Consider the following 19,027-nt stretch of genomic DNA (forward strand, 5'->3'; position numbering starts at 1 on the left):
GACAAACAATTAAAAGACTTAGGGTGATTGATATTTCAATTAGTTGCATAGGTCTCAAATTGTCAGTTTTGAAAGAAACACTTGTTATAGCAAGCAGGTATTGTTTAATTTAAACAATAATATCTGGAACAGTACCGTATTTTCAAGAAAATTGGCAGTTTTCTTGCCTTACTTTCAGGAAGTGCATTAACATTTCATTTCCTACATGTAGGTAATGTCACCTCAGCAGTGTTTTCTGGGTCAGACCATGTCACTGGCTGTAATGTGTGTCAGGTAATATGGGAAGCAGATGGTTAGTTAATGACTGGGGGAAAAAAGACGTTGAATGGCTTTTACTAGTAAAAACAGTTTTTTCCTTGGTCTGCTTAATTCTGGAATGTATATTTGACCTTTCTTGAGTATTCATTAGTTTGTAGCTGGTTGGAACTGCTTGGGGAAAGACATTAAAACACCCAAACACATATCGCTCCCTTTCTACCCTAGCGGAAACAGGTACAGCTTAGGAATCCACTAGTCACATTAGTTTATGCCTAAACTGTGGTAATGCAGTAATAAGATGACATTATTTAATGTGTACAGTTGCAGGTTGGTTATGTAACGGGACAGAATAAAACATGTTTTCTTGTTTCATTGCAGGAAGTTGGAAGTATTATTGGCAAGGTATGTATAGTGCTCAATGTAACAAGCTATTCATATTCATATTGTATTAACTTTAATACAAACAATCTAGAGAGTAGTTCTTATGAAGATACTTATTTAACTGTAGTAGCAGCACTCACACCTTCTATATAACTTCCTAAAATGTGGGGTCACATTTCTCCATAATTAACTGTGGATTTGTTGAACCCTACAACCCCGCGAATGTCATCTATGATTTAAGGTATACTATTAAAAGGTATACAATTCCGCTAGACCTTTTATTAATTATCTGAAAGTATCTGTTATTTTGTCAGCTCAAAATGAAAGCAAACTGAATTTGCTTTATTTATTTTATATCTTTTTAGAAAGGAGAAACAGTAAAGAAAATGCGTGAAGAGGTGAGTGTACTCATTAGAAATATTTGTTTTTACTGTAAAGGAATAAAAACAGGTTTAAAACACAATACAATAAAACCTGTCTAATCCAGCCCATCTACCTGTACATGGCATCCTGTATATCATGTTTGGGACCGACCAAATCCCTACTGAAATGAATGGTGCAATACAATCCACAGTCTGTTCTCGAATCCGGAATGATTTGCAAGTTTTGTCTGCTTAAAATCATTGTTAATCTGACCTGTGCATCTGACCAAGTCACATGATTTTTCTTTTCTAAATTTATAATCAAGTATGTCCTGCAGGTATGGCACATCTACAGTAAAAACTGCTGTAAAGCCCTTCTATTCAAACTGCTCCAAGGAAAAAGTTTGTATAAACAGGCATTCAGTTAAGTGGGAGATTATGCCCTCTAGTGTCAACAGATGGACAGTTGGGAGACAATCTTTGCCTTTGGATTAGTGGACAGATCCGACACACTATACAACTGTTTTTGGTTTGGATAAATATACCAGCCTGTATGGAAGATAGATTTACTAAAATGCATTGTGCAATTTAGTATGTGATTTACTTATTATAACCCCAGGAAATGAACATCATTCACGGCCACTCCGTATTTTAACGTCTTATTTCTTTTTTATTAGATGTTTGAGTAACTTTTTAATGGTTCCTTTTTCAGCGAGATAACAAAATGTGGTAACACATTACATCTTATTTTTAGTAAATTTTCTTTAAAAAAGGACTAAGTGTAAAAAGAAAGCGCTACACAGTACAAATCAAACCTTAAATGTTACATGAATGCGCTTGTCAAATCATCTTGCTAGAAAATAGAATCAGATCAGGGAACGAGTGGGTCAATAGCTGGATCTTCAAAGATTATTCCGAGCTTCAGTCTGACCAAACTGAAAACAAAGTAATACTCAAAGTAATACATTACTGTAAATAGTTACAATTGTGTTCAAGTAATGTAATTACTTCCATACATTTATATTAAATACTATAATATATACATTATTATTATTATTATTATTATTATTATTATTATTATTATTATTATAATTATTATTATTATTATTATTATTACTACAAAATAGAGATCTCATATTCCACAATATAAAATGTATCTTTTATATCTATATATTGAGATAATTAAGAGTACATTATCTGCTTACACTTTTAGTTTAGAGATCTAGTTCTAAAACATCTAGAAAGGTGTTATTTAATGTTTTGTTAATTTGTCTACCAACAATAACAATTTAGTACAATACTATTTTCAACTTGTGTACGCTTCCTGATGCTTTATAACGTACACATCAGGTTTCTTATAAATTAGTTACTTTCTTTTACTCTATTGACTTATTACCATAACTGTCTAATTGTGATTATAACATCCTTTATAACACATTTATAGATCTTTTTTTTTTTTTTTTATAACAGATCCTTAAACTATAGTTACCAGCTAGGGTCTTTTTAAAAATGCATTAAATTTGTGTCTATTGTTGTTTAGAGTGGAGCACGGATCAATATCTCTGAAGGAAACTGTCCGGAGAGAATCGTCACTATCACTGGCCCCACTGATGCAATATTTAAGGCCTTCGCAATGATAGCTTACAAGTTTGAAGAGGTACGTCTATAGTTTATTTCACTGCAGCATTTTATTTTAGAGGATACTTTTCAACATTAACGGGGTTGGGGCGGGTGGGAGGGGGGGCGGCTATATGTAATCTGTCCACTATCCTGTGATGCAGTGAAATTGTGCAAGGACAAGTCATTTTGGTAAGCTGCTCCAAGACATCCATTATCAGAGTGTATCAGCAATGGAAAACTGAAGGGAAAACGGTCACCAAGAGATACAACTGTGGTCGCAAAGAGTTAGTGACAGACAGATGGATAAGAAGCCAGGAGAGGCCGTTGTGACTGTAAACAGTTAGTGACGGACTGAGGGAAAGCAAGTCTGAAATATTAATGACTAGATTTATTGACATTCCTTGAGACACCCCAGCTCCTTGTGAGACACCACGCCACATCAAGACAGTGATCAGAGCAAACACTGGGCTTACCTGACATTAGGTACAGGTCCTTATGAAGTGGACAATGTATTTGTTTATGTCTTTAAATTTGGTGTAAATTCAGTTTCCGCAGCTGTCGGTTCGGACAACCGAATAGTGCACCAGACCAGACCTATTAAAGGCAGCCCCTTGGGGTGAATCAACCTGTTGTAATGCGTTACCACTGCTTTTTAGGACATCATTAACTCAATGAGTAACAGCCCTGCTACCAGCAAACCTCCCGTGACTCTTCGATTGGTGGTGCCTGCTAGTCAGTGCGGATCACTGATTGGGAAAGGAGGATCCAAAATAAAGGAAATTAGAGAGGTAGGTAATATTGATACTTTAAATGGTCATCCTAGTGGCTTAATGGCTGGCTATTAGGAAAAGTTGGTGAAGAAAATATGTATTTAAAAAATGTATTCTCATTTACCATGTTTGTCTTCCACATAGAATAATGTGTATTAAACCCAATCAGTGAATAGGACTCTATGTCTCACACACTAAAAGAAGCATACAGTATATTGTTGAACTAACACCCCTTGTCATTTAATGGCTATTTTGTTATTTGGGAACTCCTAAATAAGTCAATTTATTTTTACCATTTTTTTTTTCTTTCCTATGAAAGTGATAATAATTATTGAACTGTATGTGTAAAATGAGTATACAGAATATATTTGTGCCTTACATAAACAGTTTTTTTTTTCATTAGTCAACAGGAGCCCAAGTTCAGGTGGCAGGGGATATGTTACCCAATTCAACCGAGCGCGCTGTGACAGTCTCTGGAACCCCCGACGCCATCATTCAGTGTGTTAAACAGATATGTGTGGTCATGTTGGAGGTAGAGTATAGTGGTCAACTTCCAGTATGTTGTCCTGTTCATAACCTCAAACAATTAATCTGCATTTCTGAGGTAAAGCTATAACAAACTAGCCATAGAAGTAATTTAAATTAAGTGGGCCGCTATTTCTGTAGCAGATTTTTTAAAAGCATCACATAACAAAACACATATCAACTATGATAAAGATAACTGATGTTTTTAGGCATTTTCTGTTCTGTTCAAATAATTGCACACAGTTCTTCACAGGTTTTTAAAAAGTCCCATAGTTAAAATGTAATCCTAAGAAAAGCCACATAGACGTAAACTTTCAGCTGATGACTTCATCAGGACCTTTATTACACAGATTGAGAATCATTGAGGAATGGTCATGTATCCCTCCAGAACGATTCGAACACGTTGCAGACTTGTTGCTTTGAATCAGGGCAATCATGACTGCCGTGCACTTATGTATTCAAAACCTGGAGCTGGGTATTGCTTTTTCATTCTAATCTAAATTACCACTATAATATTGTCTTCTTGTTATATTATTATTACCTTTTTTTCTAGAACATTCAGCCATAATGTATAGCTTAAAAAAAAAAGACTTGCCCTGACGGAATTGTCCTTGTCGTATTTACTGTATATGGTTTTGTTCTTGTCTGTTTCTTTATTTTCTTCCAAAGGATCCTGTTTTAACACTGTCTCTACCGCTCCCTGTTCCCCTCTCCTAGTCCCCACCGAAAGGTGCCACCATCCCCTATCGCCCAAAGCCCGCCTCCACCCCCGTCATTTTTTCAGGTGGCCAGGTAAGAGCCGACCCGCTGGCGGCGTCCGCAGCCAACCTCAGCCTTTTACTGCAGCACCAGCCACTGCCTGTTAGTTCACTCAGGTTTTCTCACCTTCTCACTTGCATGCTCACAGCCCAAGAGACAGAGAGAAGCTTCAGGGTGGGGCAGACAATGGGAGAAGCTTGCATGAAAGGCTTTAAGATTAAACAAACAGTAGGCAGGATTTCCAGCGATTCTACTTTTATGAAAATATGCATAGGATCCCCAGTGGCTTATCCAGTAAAGACACTTCCATGCTGGTGTGCAGGGTGTCATACCATCAGGAACTTGCTGTGTAAATTCAGGTTGTGCTGAGTTACCAATCTTTGAGCTCCAGTGGGTTGGGGAGAAAAGCCGACTGGGCTGTTAACCTCATTGAGCTTCAACAACCTATTAATCCAGCAGAGGCTTCCCTGGCTTGGCCCTTGTCTCCTATCATCCATGGCTTAGACTTGCCATGTGAAATTAGATGATTAGCTTGACAGTGGGAATGGAGGTTGTCTGTTGATCATCCCTCCTTCAGATTAGTGGGTTGCATCCGTGGGGCGACATTAGAATTTGCATTTCAAATTGGGTTGGAAAATATTGGTAAAACTGAAACTACTGATCAAAAAAAGATCTGCTTAAAACTCATCATCCTAATGAGATGTTTAAGACAATTGTCACACTGATTTAATTATGTAGCAAAAAAAAAAAAAAAGTGCTGTTATTTAGGACCGTCTTGAAAATCAGAATTTTATCAAGAGATTCGTACTGTTTTAAACAAATGAATCAATAAATAAAGTATCGTCAATTAAACCCTGTTAAAAAATGCAGTTTTTCTTGTCATTGCAGTTGAAACAGAAAAAAAGTGATTTGTTAATCTTTGTTCTGAAGTTAATGGTTGCTTCAGAATCACAAGCAACTCTTGAAGCCTTTTATGCATACTTTCTCGTTGTATGTCAACCCATTTTAAAGAAGCATGTCCCTTTAATTTTTATTGTGCATGATTTCCTTCTCTTCTTTTAACTTAAAGTAATGAGACCCAAGGATTTGAAAACATCTTACCTCTCAATTGCATTTGCACAAAACATGGTAATTACACAGGCCTATGTGGATACTTTTCAATGAAGGCCTCTGCTGCACTACAATCACTTTGCTCAGGACTGACATGCACACGTATACAGTCTAATAACAATTTACCTCATGTCTTTTTAATAGTCCAGATACCATTTCTGGAAAGCAAATATCATTCTTGTTCCAAAGCCTGTGGTCAACAACTTTACACCATTTTCATTTTCTAGTCTTGTTGGTTACAGTTCATTGGAGTGTAACTGTTTTTTTTTATTACAATTTATAGATTCAGTTTACTTTTTTCCACACTAATAAACATTATACTTCACTTTAAATAACTACTGTACAGCATCTGCAACATGTGCCTTCAGTAGACTAACTATCTGCTATGCACTGCAAATTATTGATATACAATGCATGTATACAAATATAGTTTTTTTGAGAATGTATAATATATGATTTATACACACCATTGTATAATTGTGATTCATAATAAGACAGCTTCACCTAAACTCCACAAGATGACATCTCATACAATAAGAGTGACCCTACACATGACTTACAGCATTAACTTATGTATAAACATGGTTCTTTATGTATGGGCTTGTTTAGAATAAGCCAAAGATAATACTTTTTTTACACACTACACCACCTTGCTTTATTTGTATTCTGCTAAAGCAGTTCTGTCTGATGCAATTATTCCATGAATCTCACCCGTCCTCCACCTGTCTTGAAACAGTATGTAGATATCATACTGTATGTACCTTTTTTGTGTGTTTGCATCCCACTTCTCATAGCAAAGCATTTCCATAATGAACCTTGATTCTTTCAAGCGCCAACTTCTGTTTACATAAAGCGCGAGGGTTTTTTTTTTTTTACTGCTTGTTGGGTAATGGATTGTTTAATTGAACTGAAACTACCCATTATATAAAAAAAAGTAAATTGAAGAGAATTTAAATCAATTAATTATACAAAATTAGAGTTTGATTTTAGAAAAGGTTGACAAAGATTGAAGGGTATACTGTATTCTGGATCCTGATCAGCCAGTTCATTACAAACAATGTATATGTTGTACACTGGTTACCATTAGTGTACTCTTTACAATTGAAGGCCATTTCTTATATACTCATCTTACTGTATGTTGCTAAGTTTGCTTAGCCAGATACAATAATATTGTCATGATCATTTGTTCAAAATGAGACTGTAAAATTAAGCCATGCAGCGAGATGGACATTCCACAGCCATTTGAAACAGTATAAACTGTAACACCCCTACTATTCTCATTCTCATCTCTATTTAATCTTTAATGGCTACAAATTGTGCAATGTACTCTATATTATTTAACAGTTTGCCCTTCATTGCTTAAATGTATGCCGTCTATATTTGAGTTTATTGAAACCTGCCAATATAAAAGTTGTACGAATTGGAATATTGAATCTGGGTGTGGTCAAAAAGGAAAACAGGAAGTTAAAGTGAGAAATCTGTAAGAAAACACAAGAAGCTCCACTCCTGTTGTTCTCAAAAACATCTAAAAAGTTGTCCTCAATAAGAAAAGTGTTAGACATCACAAAGCTATGATTTTGTAAAAATCATAGCTAGCTTGTGTAGTGACTCCAGGTTGAGCGGGACACGCATCCTAATGCATTCTGGTACCTTTTGCATGTCTCTTTTCTTTAGGAGTTGCAGGACTGCAAATGCCAGAATGCATTGCAATGTGAGTTTCGAAACCTGAACTGTGCCAGTGAACCTGGAGCCATATGGCGAACCTATTGACATACATATATGTTTTTACACTCCCTGTTTAACACTGGGTTACCTTGGCACCTTATTATAATAGCCAAAATTGAATTCTGCTTTTTAATGTTGTGTAATATTATCATGTGAATAATTAAATAGGGGAAACAACAACTTGAAAGCAAAATCCACACAAAAAAAACATTACAAAATTAGTAAGAAATAATGTTTTAAAACATAACACTATGTAACACAATTTTTGTTCCTGGGTAGTAAGTGTTATTTCCTAATTGCTTATGCCTCAAAAGTATAGAAAATGGCTATTATTCCCCACAAACTTTGCTTTTGTGACCAGGACAGTGATATTTTGAAATTTACCTATTTCCAATGAGAAAACGGGCAAATTTGTGTCTTTTCGTTCACATAAAGTCAGAAAAAAACAACATATGAATCCAAATTAACATGTATTTATACTAAAGTAATACAAAAATGACTACAAAAGATTTAGAAGTGAGTAGTTTTTCGAGATTTACGATTATACTGTAAATCACTTTCACGAATCAGCCCCCAAATGTAGTCTCCCATCATGTTCTCGTTATACTGTCCTTGGTAGCGGCGTTCAAAGTCCAGTATATCCTGGTGGAAGCGCTCGCCTTGCTCCTCCGAGTACGCTCCCATGTTCTCCTTGAATTTATCAAGATGAGCATCAAGGATATGGACTTTGAGGGACATCCTACAGTCCATTGTGCCGTAGTTCTTCACCAGAGTCTCAACCAGCTCCACATAGTTTTCGGCCTTGTGATTGCCCAGGAAGCCCCGAACCACTGCGACAAAGCTGTTCCAAGCCGCTTTCTCCTTACTAGTGAGCTTCTTGGGGAATTCATTGCACTCCAGGATCTTCTTTATCTGTGGTCCGACGAAGACACCGGCTTTGACCTTTGCCTCAGACAGCTTAGGGAAGAAGTCTTGAAGGTACTTGAAGGCTGCCGATTCCTTATCTAGAGCTCTGACAAATTGTTTCATAAGGCCCAATTTGATGTGCAGTGGTGGCATCAGCACCTTCCGGGGGTCCACCAGTGGCTCCCACTTGACGTTGTTCCTCCCCACAGGGAACTCGGTCCGCTTGGAAGGGTCCACCATGCAGAAGTAGCAGTTGCTTGAGTGGTCAGTGGGTTCCCGCAAAATTCTTGGGATAGCGAACTTCATGGCTCTCTTTTCCCCTCTGTACCATCCTACAAAAATACATTTATTTCACCCATGACTAATGTGTAAGAGATTCTCGCAACATTTTTCATATATGAGATATTTTTTCAATAACATTGAAAATTGTAAAACATTTTAAAATTAAAAACTTTTACAATTTTAAAAATTAACAAATTTTATAACATAAAATTCCGAGCAACAATTGTCCATCTTACCTTCCAGAGTTTTTTTGCAGTGCTCGCAGGTGAAATGAGGTGCCCAGGGTTTGTCTTGATCCCCGACAGGCATGCCGAAATATGCCTTGAAGGCCTCACACATCTTAGCAGATGCTTCCACGGAGTACTTTTTCTCTCTTGTCTTGATAAATTGGCCGCAGACATAGCAAAATGCGTCTGCCAGATGCTTGTAGCCTCTTGATGCCATCTCAGAAAAATGCAGATATGTATCCACTTAGGCAGCTGGAACTAAACTGAACTGCTGGGCTTAAGGCCCCTGTATTTATACTACTATTTATATTACTGGAAAGTTCTAGAAAGTTCTAGAAGTTACTCCAAGTTTACTCAGCACTGAATCTATCTGGAATGTTTTGGAAAATAGGTAAATTTCAAAATATCACTGTCCTGGTCACAAAAGCAAAGTTTGTGGGGAATAATAGCCATTTTCTATACTTTTGAGGCATAAGCAATTAGGAAATAACACTTACTACCCAGGAACAAAAAAAAAAAAAAAATTGTTACACGGTGTAATTTTAACAATTTTTTATTTTGTTTCTGTCTTCGGTTTTCTTTGTTCTTTCAGAAATTATATTTTTGGAGTAAACTTTGAAAATACAGGTTAGGGCATTGAAATTGCTGCCAATTTCAATGCTCCACCTTTTCGGGATGGGGCAATTTCAACGCTCTGGAGTATATCATCCAAAATAAAAAGAAAGCCTCCTAATATCAGCTAGCAGGTTATGTGACTCCTATAGAATCATTCATGACAATTCAATGTAAATGGACAAATAGGCTGTTGGTAGATTTATAAGTGTGATTGTTTATCACATTTACAATTCTGATGTAAACTTTGTGTTTTCTTCATATACAGGCCTACACAATTCAGGGACAGTATGCCATTCCACATCCAGATGTGAGTTACTACTCTTATTTCACCCTCTTTACCATGTATAACAGAGTCTGCATGCTTATATTAACGAGTACTAATATTAATATTAACTAATAATATTAATAAAACATCTGATATGTAATTTGTCATATTACTATCAGTCAATCTGAAACTATACTTTTAACCTATACTTCCCCATATTAAAATATTATTCATAGGACTTGGCCTGTTTGTAAAAATAAATAAATACATTTACAAAATAAAAATAGAAAGAATCCTGATTTCTCTACATTTATCAGTTTCAGCAAGATGCCAAATTATTTTCTGTTTATTTTTCACAATTTACAATCTTAAATCAACCCATCCTGAATGGCCACTGTTAATTTTTAATCAGCGATATTAAAGTGCATATAGCAAACAATATGCATTGCCATCACTTTGTAGCGCTCTCATTTTCCAATATGGAAGGGGAACTGTGGCATAGTAGTTTGCAGTGTGCAGATGTAGAGGTGATGCAGTGCTCAAGAAAATGACAAACAACAAAGTTACTGGGGAAATGATAGCATTAATTGTAATCCAAAGTCACTTGACAACAGTAAATAATAATGAGAACTGGCAATACACAACAATGTGTATTGCTTATTTAAATCCACGGGGTTCAGTCCCGAAACAATAAACACAATTTAAAACACACACAAGACACACACAATCACAAATCCAGTGTGAGTGGTGAAATACAATTTATTCATGTGCAGTGTTGTCAAGAACAAAAAGTATTATTAGACACAACAAACAAACAAAACACTCACGGTTAGTTTACAGTTTTTCTTGTCGCGGTTCACTCTTAACCATAACAATAGGAACAGATCACCTGGCCACATCCCCTTTTGTACCATCAGTCCCGCCCCCATGGTTAGCAAGTGCAACCATTTCTCCACCAATCCGCGGTTGCCACGTCGCTTCCCTTCTGGAGTGATGACTTGGTGTACCGTAGCTCCGCCCCCTTTCTAGATGGCCGACTTCCACCTAACCCTTGAAATGAATTGTCCGACCATCCAGTCCGAGGCACTGTTCCCTTTACACCGCGTCCTCACAGGTTGGGAGGGAGATTTATAACCAAGATCATTCTTTCTCTGTCACAGGCAAATATTATTTTAAGCAATCATGTCTGAAAAGATTTTGATTCAGAGGTTTTGTATCATTATTGATTGGTTCGGTCATATGAAGCCAAGGTAAGTAGTCATGTAATGAAGGTCTCTGAAAGTACCATGATGCTATTTTTTTTTCAATATGTGAATATAACAACAGTTATAACTATGGATCAAACATAAACACCAAATGCAAGACCGGTATGCAATGACTTCTCAAGATAGCTGCCAACAAAACATCATGTATGAGGTATAAACATAGGAATATGAAGACTGTTAGCATGGTTGCTTATATTTTATATATATTTATATATAAAAGCAGACGAGGCTTCTTAAACAGAACATATCTACTTTTTTAAAAAAAACCTTGAAAGTTGTTGTTAGATGGCTATGTATGTATGATGATTATAAGAAATATTTTTTCTATTTTTACTGTGATGTTTCTGATTACGATGGCCTTAATACAGTAGATTGTTTTGTTGCAAGCTTTTCATAAAGAAGATGACCCGAAAACACATTGTAGATTAGACCATGTGGGACAGGCCAAGTCCTATCACAGTTTTTCTTTTTTGTTTTGCCATGATGCATCATGGCCGCCTTGTTATTTTCTAATTCAAGTTTTGTTCTTGATTTGTTGTGACGTGTGCTATATAAAAATAACCTCTTAGTTCTACTGTCCCTCCTACCCCTTCAGCAGTTGACCAAGCTCCACCAGTTGGCTATGCAGCAAACCCCTTTTACTCCCCTTGGACAGACCACCCCTGCTTTCCCTGGTACGTACCCAAGAAGCTCCTTTATGAAATTCCTTCTCTTTGTACCTGTAGAGTTTCTTTATCTTTCTTATCTTGTTGTTTTTTGTTGATCTGTGTGCTGTAACCTGGTGGTTGGTCTCTCGAACTCGAGTTATATCCAGTTTTTCTATTTTCTGGGGGCCTTTGGTCTTTTATCCTAAAGGTGCCAGGAAGTCTGTAGCCCAGGCACTGGTTGGCTCTTTTCATATCAAGTTTCCAAACACCATTTAGGACCAAGACGTTGCTGTTTATAGAACAGTTGACAATTGATAGTGCCTTTTAATTTATCAAAATCAAGTCTACTCGCCATATGACAGCACAAAAACAGTATGGTGTTAATGTAGCGTTAATATAGCATAATTTAATATAATTGCAAAGCACACTACAAAAAGTCAAAGTACAGGATTGATAAATGCAAAAAAAAAAATAAGGATCAAAGATCACTCCTAAATTTCTGTCTGTTGTGTAAAAGAGAAAGGCCATCAATAGTAGCCAGAGAAATATAACTAATCAACAGCACAGTGCACATAGTGAGATTGTCAGGATTCAAAGATAAGTAGAGTAAACACAAATAACAGTAAAGGCACTAGTGAGAATATTGCTTTGCAAAAGTACATTGCGACACTGGAGAATGTCCAGTGAAGAGCAACCAGACAAACACAATGCCTTCTCAAGATGGCAACCAGACTTAGGAGCCTTTACTGATGTTATTTAAATCTTAAAAGGAGCTCACAATATTTTTAAGTGCTTTAAACAAATAGTAGAAGATACTTTTTTTACACAGAGAGTGGCGACTGGTATATGGAATAGCAAAAAGCCAAGCTGTTGCTGCTGATTCACTGAAATCCTTTAAGAACTTACTATATTCATTTCTTAGATCAATCTGCTACAAGGAACCGGACGAGCATTGATCGGCTGAAAGCCCTCTTGTCATTTGTAACTTTTCTTCTTTAAGTCAGGGGCTAATGCACTTACAATTACAGTACCCACTAGGCCATTTTTAATTTTTAAAAAATATTTTATATTAATAGTATTTATTAACGGTTTCCGTTTATTATTTATCTTACTGTTGTGTGATCTTTTCCATCCTTGGTGTAAAATCCTCTGACCGCTGCCTGTTTTCCAGTAGAACCCTTCCTTAATGAAATGCCCCTCTGTACTGCTAGGTCTTCTCCCACACAGCTGTAACCAAGAGCCGTCTCCATTGAAGCCAACTGGTTACTCACTTATAGACCTGATCTACAGCCAGTGAATTGGAAATTCTGAAACTGACGCCATTATGGCTCGGCCATGCTGAAGGCAACATAGCTCATAGGAGAATGCAATTTCAGAACTTTCTCTACCCTTCTTTATCCAGGTGCTGCTAATACATGATATAATATTCCTATAGGTCATAACATTTCAACTATTCACAATTTCAATGATATGTGCTGAATTCTATATGAAAATAATATTTGCTATACTTTGGCCATTGCTTTTATATAGTAAAATGCATTATCCTGTGGTTCCCTGTGGCCACCATTGGTTGCCACAATCAATTGTTGCCCAGCAAACACACACTTGCCCAATGTCAAGATTTCAATCCAGCTGATGTTTGACTTAATGAGCTGGATAGCCACAGGATAGCACCAGGTTTGGTATTTGCAGGGCAGTAATACAGTTGCCTCATTAAATTAAATGGAATGTTTACCACAATATTGACACTGGATCAATGTGCCAGAAGGTGCCATTCCTGTCACTATAAGTCCCTGCTGAAGGAGAATTCCAGAGAGAATAGGGACCTGAGGGACAGGGGAGGGGACAAGACCTGTTTTTGAGAATTAGTCAGGTTTGGAGAAAAATAAAGATTTTAGCAAGAAATGTCATTCATCCAATCAGTGGCAGTTTTTAATGAAAGGGAACTGCTTCAGACAGGAGATATCACCCAGGTGTCTTGGGGACATAGGTGTCAATAATCCAATTACAGCAGATACAATATAACACTAACCGCCTAGATTAAGAAATTAGCTTTGTGCCTACAAGCCCCTGCTGGCAGAGGATCTGAAACAACTGTATTTCAAAAAGGCCTGCAGGGTGTTGGATGCCTGTTGCCTTCATAAAGTGAATTATGTAGGTCATGGTTGGGGGTTTCTCCTAGACTTCAGTTAGGAACTTCTCCAGTTTCAATATCCACCAACCATAAGGATCCAATATATATGCAGTCCTGTGCAGGCCATACAAAAATGATAGACTTGGAAGGACTATTGTTTAAAGTGGAAGAACTTGTCCCCTGTGGCTCACCTTGGAAAGACACTGTTTACAATCCTTTTTGTGCCAATATGCCGGTCTTGGCCTTTATGGTCTCATAGGTTAGAGAGGAAAACCGGCTAGGGACAGTTTGCTTTGCCATGCTACAGAATCTTGCCTGCAGGTTTCAGTAACTCACATAGGTTCAGAAGGTGAAATGGTTGGCTTGGCAATGGGAACATGTTGCCTCTTTATCAGTGTGACAGGGTGACTAAACGGTGACGTCACGGCAGAAACAGGAACAAAAACTGACACCAGGCAAGTACTGCAGTTCAAAAGAAAGAATCGGCTGGCTGCTGTTTTTATTAATAAACAAAAATAAAATAAAATATTTAAAATTTAAACAACACGGGCTCCCGAGTGGCGCATCCAGTAAAGGCGCTCCTCGCAGGATGTGCCCTATAGCCTGGAGATCGCAGGTTCGAGTCCAGGCTATGTCACAGCTGACCGTGACCGAGAGTTCCTAGGGGGCGGCGCACAATTGGCTGAGTGCTGCCCGGGTAGGGAGGGCTTAGGTCGGCAGGGGAATCCACGGCTCACCGCGCATCAGCGACCCCTGTGGCCGATAGGGCGCCTGTGGCTCTGCAGCGGAGCCGCCAGATCTGTGTTGTCCTCCGGCACTATAGGTCTGGTGGCATTGCTGTGGATCTGCAGTGCGAAAAATGACGGCTTGGAAGGAGCACGTTTCGGAGGACGTGTGTTCCAGCCTCCGTTTCCCGAGTCGGCGGGGGGGTTGCGAGCGGTGAGCCGGGGATACAGATACTAATTGGGCATGCTAAACTGGGGTGAAAACCGGGGTAAAATAATTGGCGACGACTAAATTTAAAAAAAATAAATAAATAAAAATTTAAACAACACTTGTCAGGCTGGGCTGTAGCCTTCACTGTTCCTGTAATCGTTTTAAACTCTCTCTTTCCTCTCCTCGCTCTCTACTCTCGCTCCTCTGGACTCCCACACACACCGAGTTGGAGAGCTGCAGGCTTTTTATAACAGGTGACCATCTCCCGATTAGCAACAAATTAAATCACCTAATTAATTCGGGAGATGGCCACCTTCTGCACGAGTTTACTAAAATACTAAACTAAACGGCTACGCCGTCCTAAATACATAATAATCATAAATACAAAAACAATAACAAAACCTGCGGCGCTCGCCGTCGTAAATATACATAACATTACTAAATCATAATAAACACAACTCAATAATCTGCACAGGGGCGGAGGGGACTCCGTTCTAAACTAAAATAAACAAAACAATGTACAGGGCTGCTCGCCCTGTTACAATCAGTTAGTGAAATGACATTAAAATTGGGCATTTCAAATTAGAAAGAAAATGAGGCAGGTTTTAAGTGTAAGGATCTTATAAGGACACTGGGTAAATGTGGAAGGACTAAATCAAAATCATCTTTTTTCTTTTTTATTATTATTTATTTCTTAGCTGACGCCCTTATCCAGGGCGACTTACAATTGTTACAAGATATCACATTATTTTTTACATACAATTACCCATTCATACAGTTGGGTTTTTATTGGAGCAATCTAGGTAAAGTACCTTGCTCAAGGGTACAGCAGCAGTGTCCCCACTGGGGATTGAACCCATGACCCTCTGGTCAAGAGTCCAGAGCCCTAACCACTACTCCACACTGCTGCCTTTTCTAATTTCAAATTATTTTAGCACTGTTTTTCCTCCTGTCCCCACAACACCTCACGAGAACAGAAGAAAAGTGGGCATCCTCTGATCCCACTGCCAAGCCAGTCACCTCTTTACACACAGGAGCTGGACAATGGATGTCAATGAGCAATACCTGATGTCAGGATGCCTGGCCAGTAGGGCTAATGTAGTGCAAAAGGGAGAAACAGTCCCATTTTTGACTCCCCACTGCCTAGGAATGCTAGACCTGATGCTCCCTGTGGGATCCCCTTGGCACAACCAGGATGCAAACCTATGCTCTCCTGATTGCATGAGTCATCCTGTACATCCATGCAGTCGTACCTTTACCATGTGAGCCACGATGGTTCTTCCACCTTTAAACATGGTAACATGGAATACCTCAAGTACTAGATTTGTTACACAAAAACATGTTTAGAAATGCACTTCCACTATTGCATTGTAGCCTAGTAATTTGGAGATAGAAAAACTAAATAAATATATATTTTGTAAGAATAAAAATCATACTTTGTGCAATTGTTTGATTTGATAAACTAGGTAAACAATCAAGGATTCAAGGTGATGTGAGAAGATTTATTTTTCACAGGAAAACACCTATTATTTAAAATATGTTTTAAGTCATAACAGTTTTAGTTTTCAACCTGATAACCATAATACTCTTCAAGACACTAGACCACACTCCTTCAAGAAAGCCCAGATATTTTCTGAACTCCATTGCATCGCAATGTTGCTATACTTTTTCAGGGCTTGGGACCATATAAAATCCTGTTCTGGAGTTTTTTACATACTGATCAGAACAGTGTGCAGACTCACTCTGTCCATTTGAAATACTATTTATTCTGTCCTTTCCTCCCCCTGCTCAGGTATGGATGCCAATCCCCAGGCCGGTACTCATGAACTCACCATTCCCAATGATGTGAGTATGACATTTGGAAACCAGGGACTGTTTCTTAATAATAATAATAATAATTAAACAGAAAATTAATCCAATATCATAGTATCTGAAAGTATAGTGTTTACAGTTCAATTCATAAGTAGTTGGAAGTTCATCTAAATACATGGCAAATTCATTAATAATGTAAAACATTGAATGGCCACTTCTATAAAAGCTCCTGATGCAGTGTTCAAGTGGAAACAGGTGAAGGTTTCTGTCTGTTGATAACTACAGCATGTGGTACACATATATCAGTGGGCTGCAAACGCTGCCATTCCAGGAAAACCCATTAGACTTGATAGCATGTTGTTCAATGCAGCCACTGTCTTGAGAGATTAGCCGATTGTACAGCCCCATTTGAAGTCGCAGAAATCCTAAACACACAACAATTTCTTATCATTTCAGCTAGCATTTAAGTTTTATCATCATACTACTTAATTGGAATTCAAAAGTAATATTTTCTTTTTGCCAAACATTTGTTTTTAGGACCCTGTTTTTCCTTTTAAGAACCTCTGCAATTTTTTCCAGTTAATAGGCTGCATAATCGGGCGCCAGGGAACCAAAATCAACGAGATCCGTCAGATGTCTGGAGCGCAGATCAAAATTGCTAATGCCATGGAAGGCTCAGCGGAGCGTCAAATCTCCATTACAGGATCCCTCGCCAGCATAAGCCTCGCCCAGTACCTCATTAACGCAAGGTAACATCATCCCTCCCCCTCCCCCACACTGCACCGCCTGCCCACTGTTCTATTTCACTATGCCTATTGAAACAACTCTGTGAGAAATATAGATTTCTGCCAGGGCTGTTCTGGATATCCTACCTTTATTTCAATCATAAACAAGTCATTTAAAGATAAATGTTGTTTCACATACCTAAAAACCTTTTCTCACCACTTATGTAAAAAGCACTGTGATTGGTGTGTATGAGAAATAATACTAAATCAATCAATTACAATTTATTTTCTCATGATCACTCTCAAAGCTTCAAGTCTCTCCGCCAGTCTTCTGATGCTGCTTTTCCCACTGGAAATCAAAAAATTTGAGATGAGATTTTGCAGGAATTTAATAAAGCTGTACAACTTTATTTCAAACAACTATAACATTATAGAGTCTCTATATTTATAATCCTGACTTGATATCAGTTATTTAATGGTTCAGAGGCAATCAAAAATCAGTGGGAAATTATGTTAAATCTTTGAACATAAAAAAACATCTATAGCTAGTTATAACATTAGACTAGTTTGCATGTTCCTGCAAATTGAGAAATGATAACATAATGTTATAATTAACTACATATGCTTTTGATGTTCACTGGTTTTACTTATAAAATTAAAAGATAATAAAGGGTTAGCAGTGGAAATTAAACAGAACTAATGGATATTGCTTTCCATGACAAACGTATATTTATTTAACAAACATGTACATTAATTGTACCTTGCACACCAAGGGCCTCATTTACGAAAGGGCGCTATACTTTATGGTGCACGATAATTGCAATTACTGTGCACATTAATGATTTCCGCATTTACTATTGCAATTTTATTAATTATCGAGAGAAATAGTGGGCATATTATGGTGCACACTAATTTTATTGTGCCATACTATGGTAATCAGAATGAATATGTGAGTTGTATGGTAATGCATGATAATGTATTTAAATGAGCATCCAGCTCAGAATAATGAGATGAGCTGTATTCACATGGTATTTACTAAAGGACGTTAATTTTAGAGCATTAAGGCCTGGTCACACGGGCAACTTTTGTCGACAGCAACAAGAGGAACACATTTGTTTCCTGCGAGTTACCTTGCAGTTTGCGGTGGTCACACGGGAGACAAGCATGCAGTCGACAAGCTGGCAACAACGTAATGCAGCCCAATCATAATGCACGTTTTTTTCACAAGACGTAAGCATGTTGCAAATGAAGACGAAAAATGTGCCAATTACACTATAACAAACCTGTAGTTCCTTCTTAATTAAAAAAGTTGTACATTAGTAGAATTATTTATATCGGTATTCCTTGTCCTAAATGATGTTTTCAATACTGTACTTTTAATTCTAGGCTTTCGAGAGCAAGAAGGCAGACCTGAGATTTTTTAAAGCAAATTTCACTTTGTTTACTGTTAAAATGAAAGATGCTATGATTTGGGGTAAATGTAGGAATGCAGGCATACTGCATACACGGCAGATTAATTTAAAGTAAAACATATTTTTAAAAATATGCTACATGTGCATTTTATTATTGTAGAATTGTATCCATAACTTAAATATGTTATTGTAATCGTGGACATTAACATTCACTTATCCACATACACACTGTATTGCATATCTATAGACTACATTAAATTAATTGGATGAAATGTATTATATACGCTGTTT

At 37.5% G+C, this 19,027-nt stretch overlaps 1 protein-coding gene across 13 annotated transcripts in view; it reads left to right on the forward strand.

Moving 5' to 3' along the window:
• The window catches only part of LOC117426174 (poly(rC)-binding protein 3-like), a 106,172-nt gene that overhangs the window by 81,415 nt on the left and 5,730 nt on the right, over positions 1-19,027 (forward strand). For 6 of the 13 annotated variants that reach the window (XM_059033485.1, XM_059033486.1, XM_059033487.1 and 3 more), the window contains 10 exons: positions 637-660; positions 1,005-1,037; positions 2,542-2,658; positions 3,278-3,409; positions 3,795-3,923; positions 4,634-4,777; positions 9,806-9,847; positions 11,666-11,744; positions 16,580-16,632; positions 17,179-17,348. In XM_059033485.1, coding sequence (XP_058889468.1) covers positions 637-660; positions 1,005-1,037; positions 2,542-2,658; positions 3,278-3,409; positions 3,795-3,923; positions 4,634-4,777; positions 9,806-9,847; positions 11,666-11,744; positions 16,580-16,632; positions 17,179-17,348 — 923 coding nt within the window. Of the gene's footprint in view, positions 1-636; positions 661-1,004; positions 1,038-2,541; positions 2,659-3,277; positions 3,410-3,794; positions 3,924-4,633; positions 4,778-9,805; positions 9,848-11,665; positions 11,745-16,579; positions 16,633-17,178; positions 17,349-19,027 lie in introns of those variants that run through there. The other 7 variants (XM_059033494.1, XM_059033489.1, XM_059033490.1 and 4 more) reach the window with 7 other exon arrangements.

Source organism: Acipenser ruthenus, chromosome 11 (genome assembly GCF_902713425.1).
Source record: "Acipenser ruthenus chromosome 11, fAciRut3.2 maternal haplotype, whole genome shotgun sequence".
NCBI lineage: Eukaryota > Metazoa > Chordata > Actinopteri > Acipenseriformes > Acipenseridae > Acipenser > Acipenser ruthenus.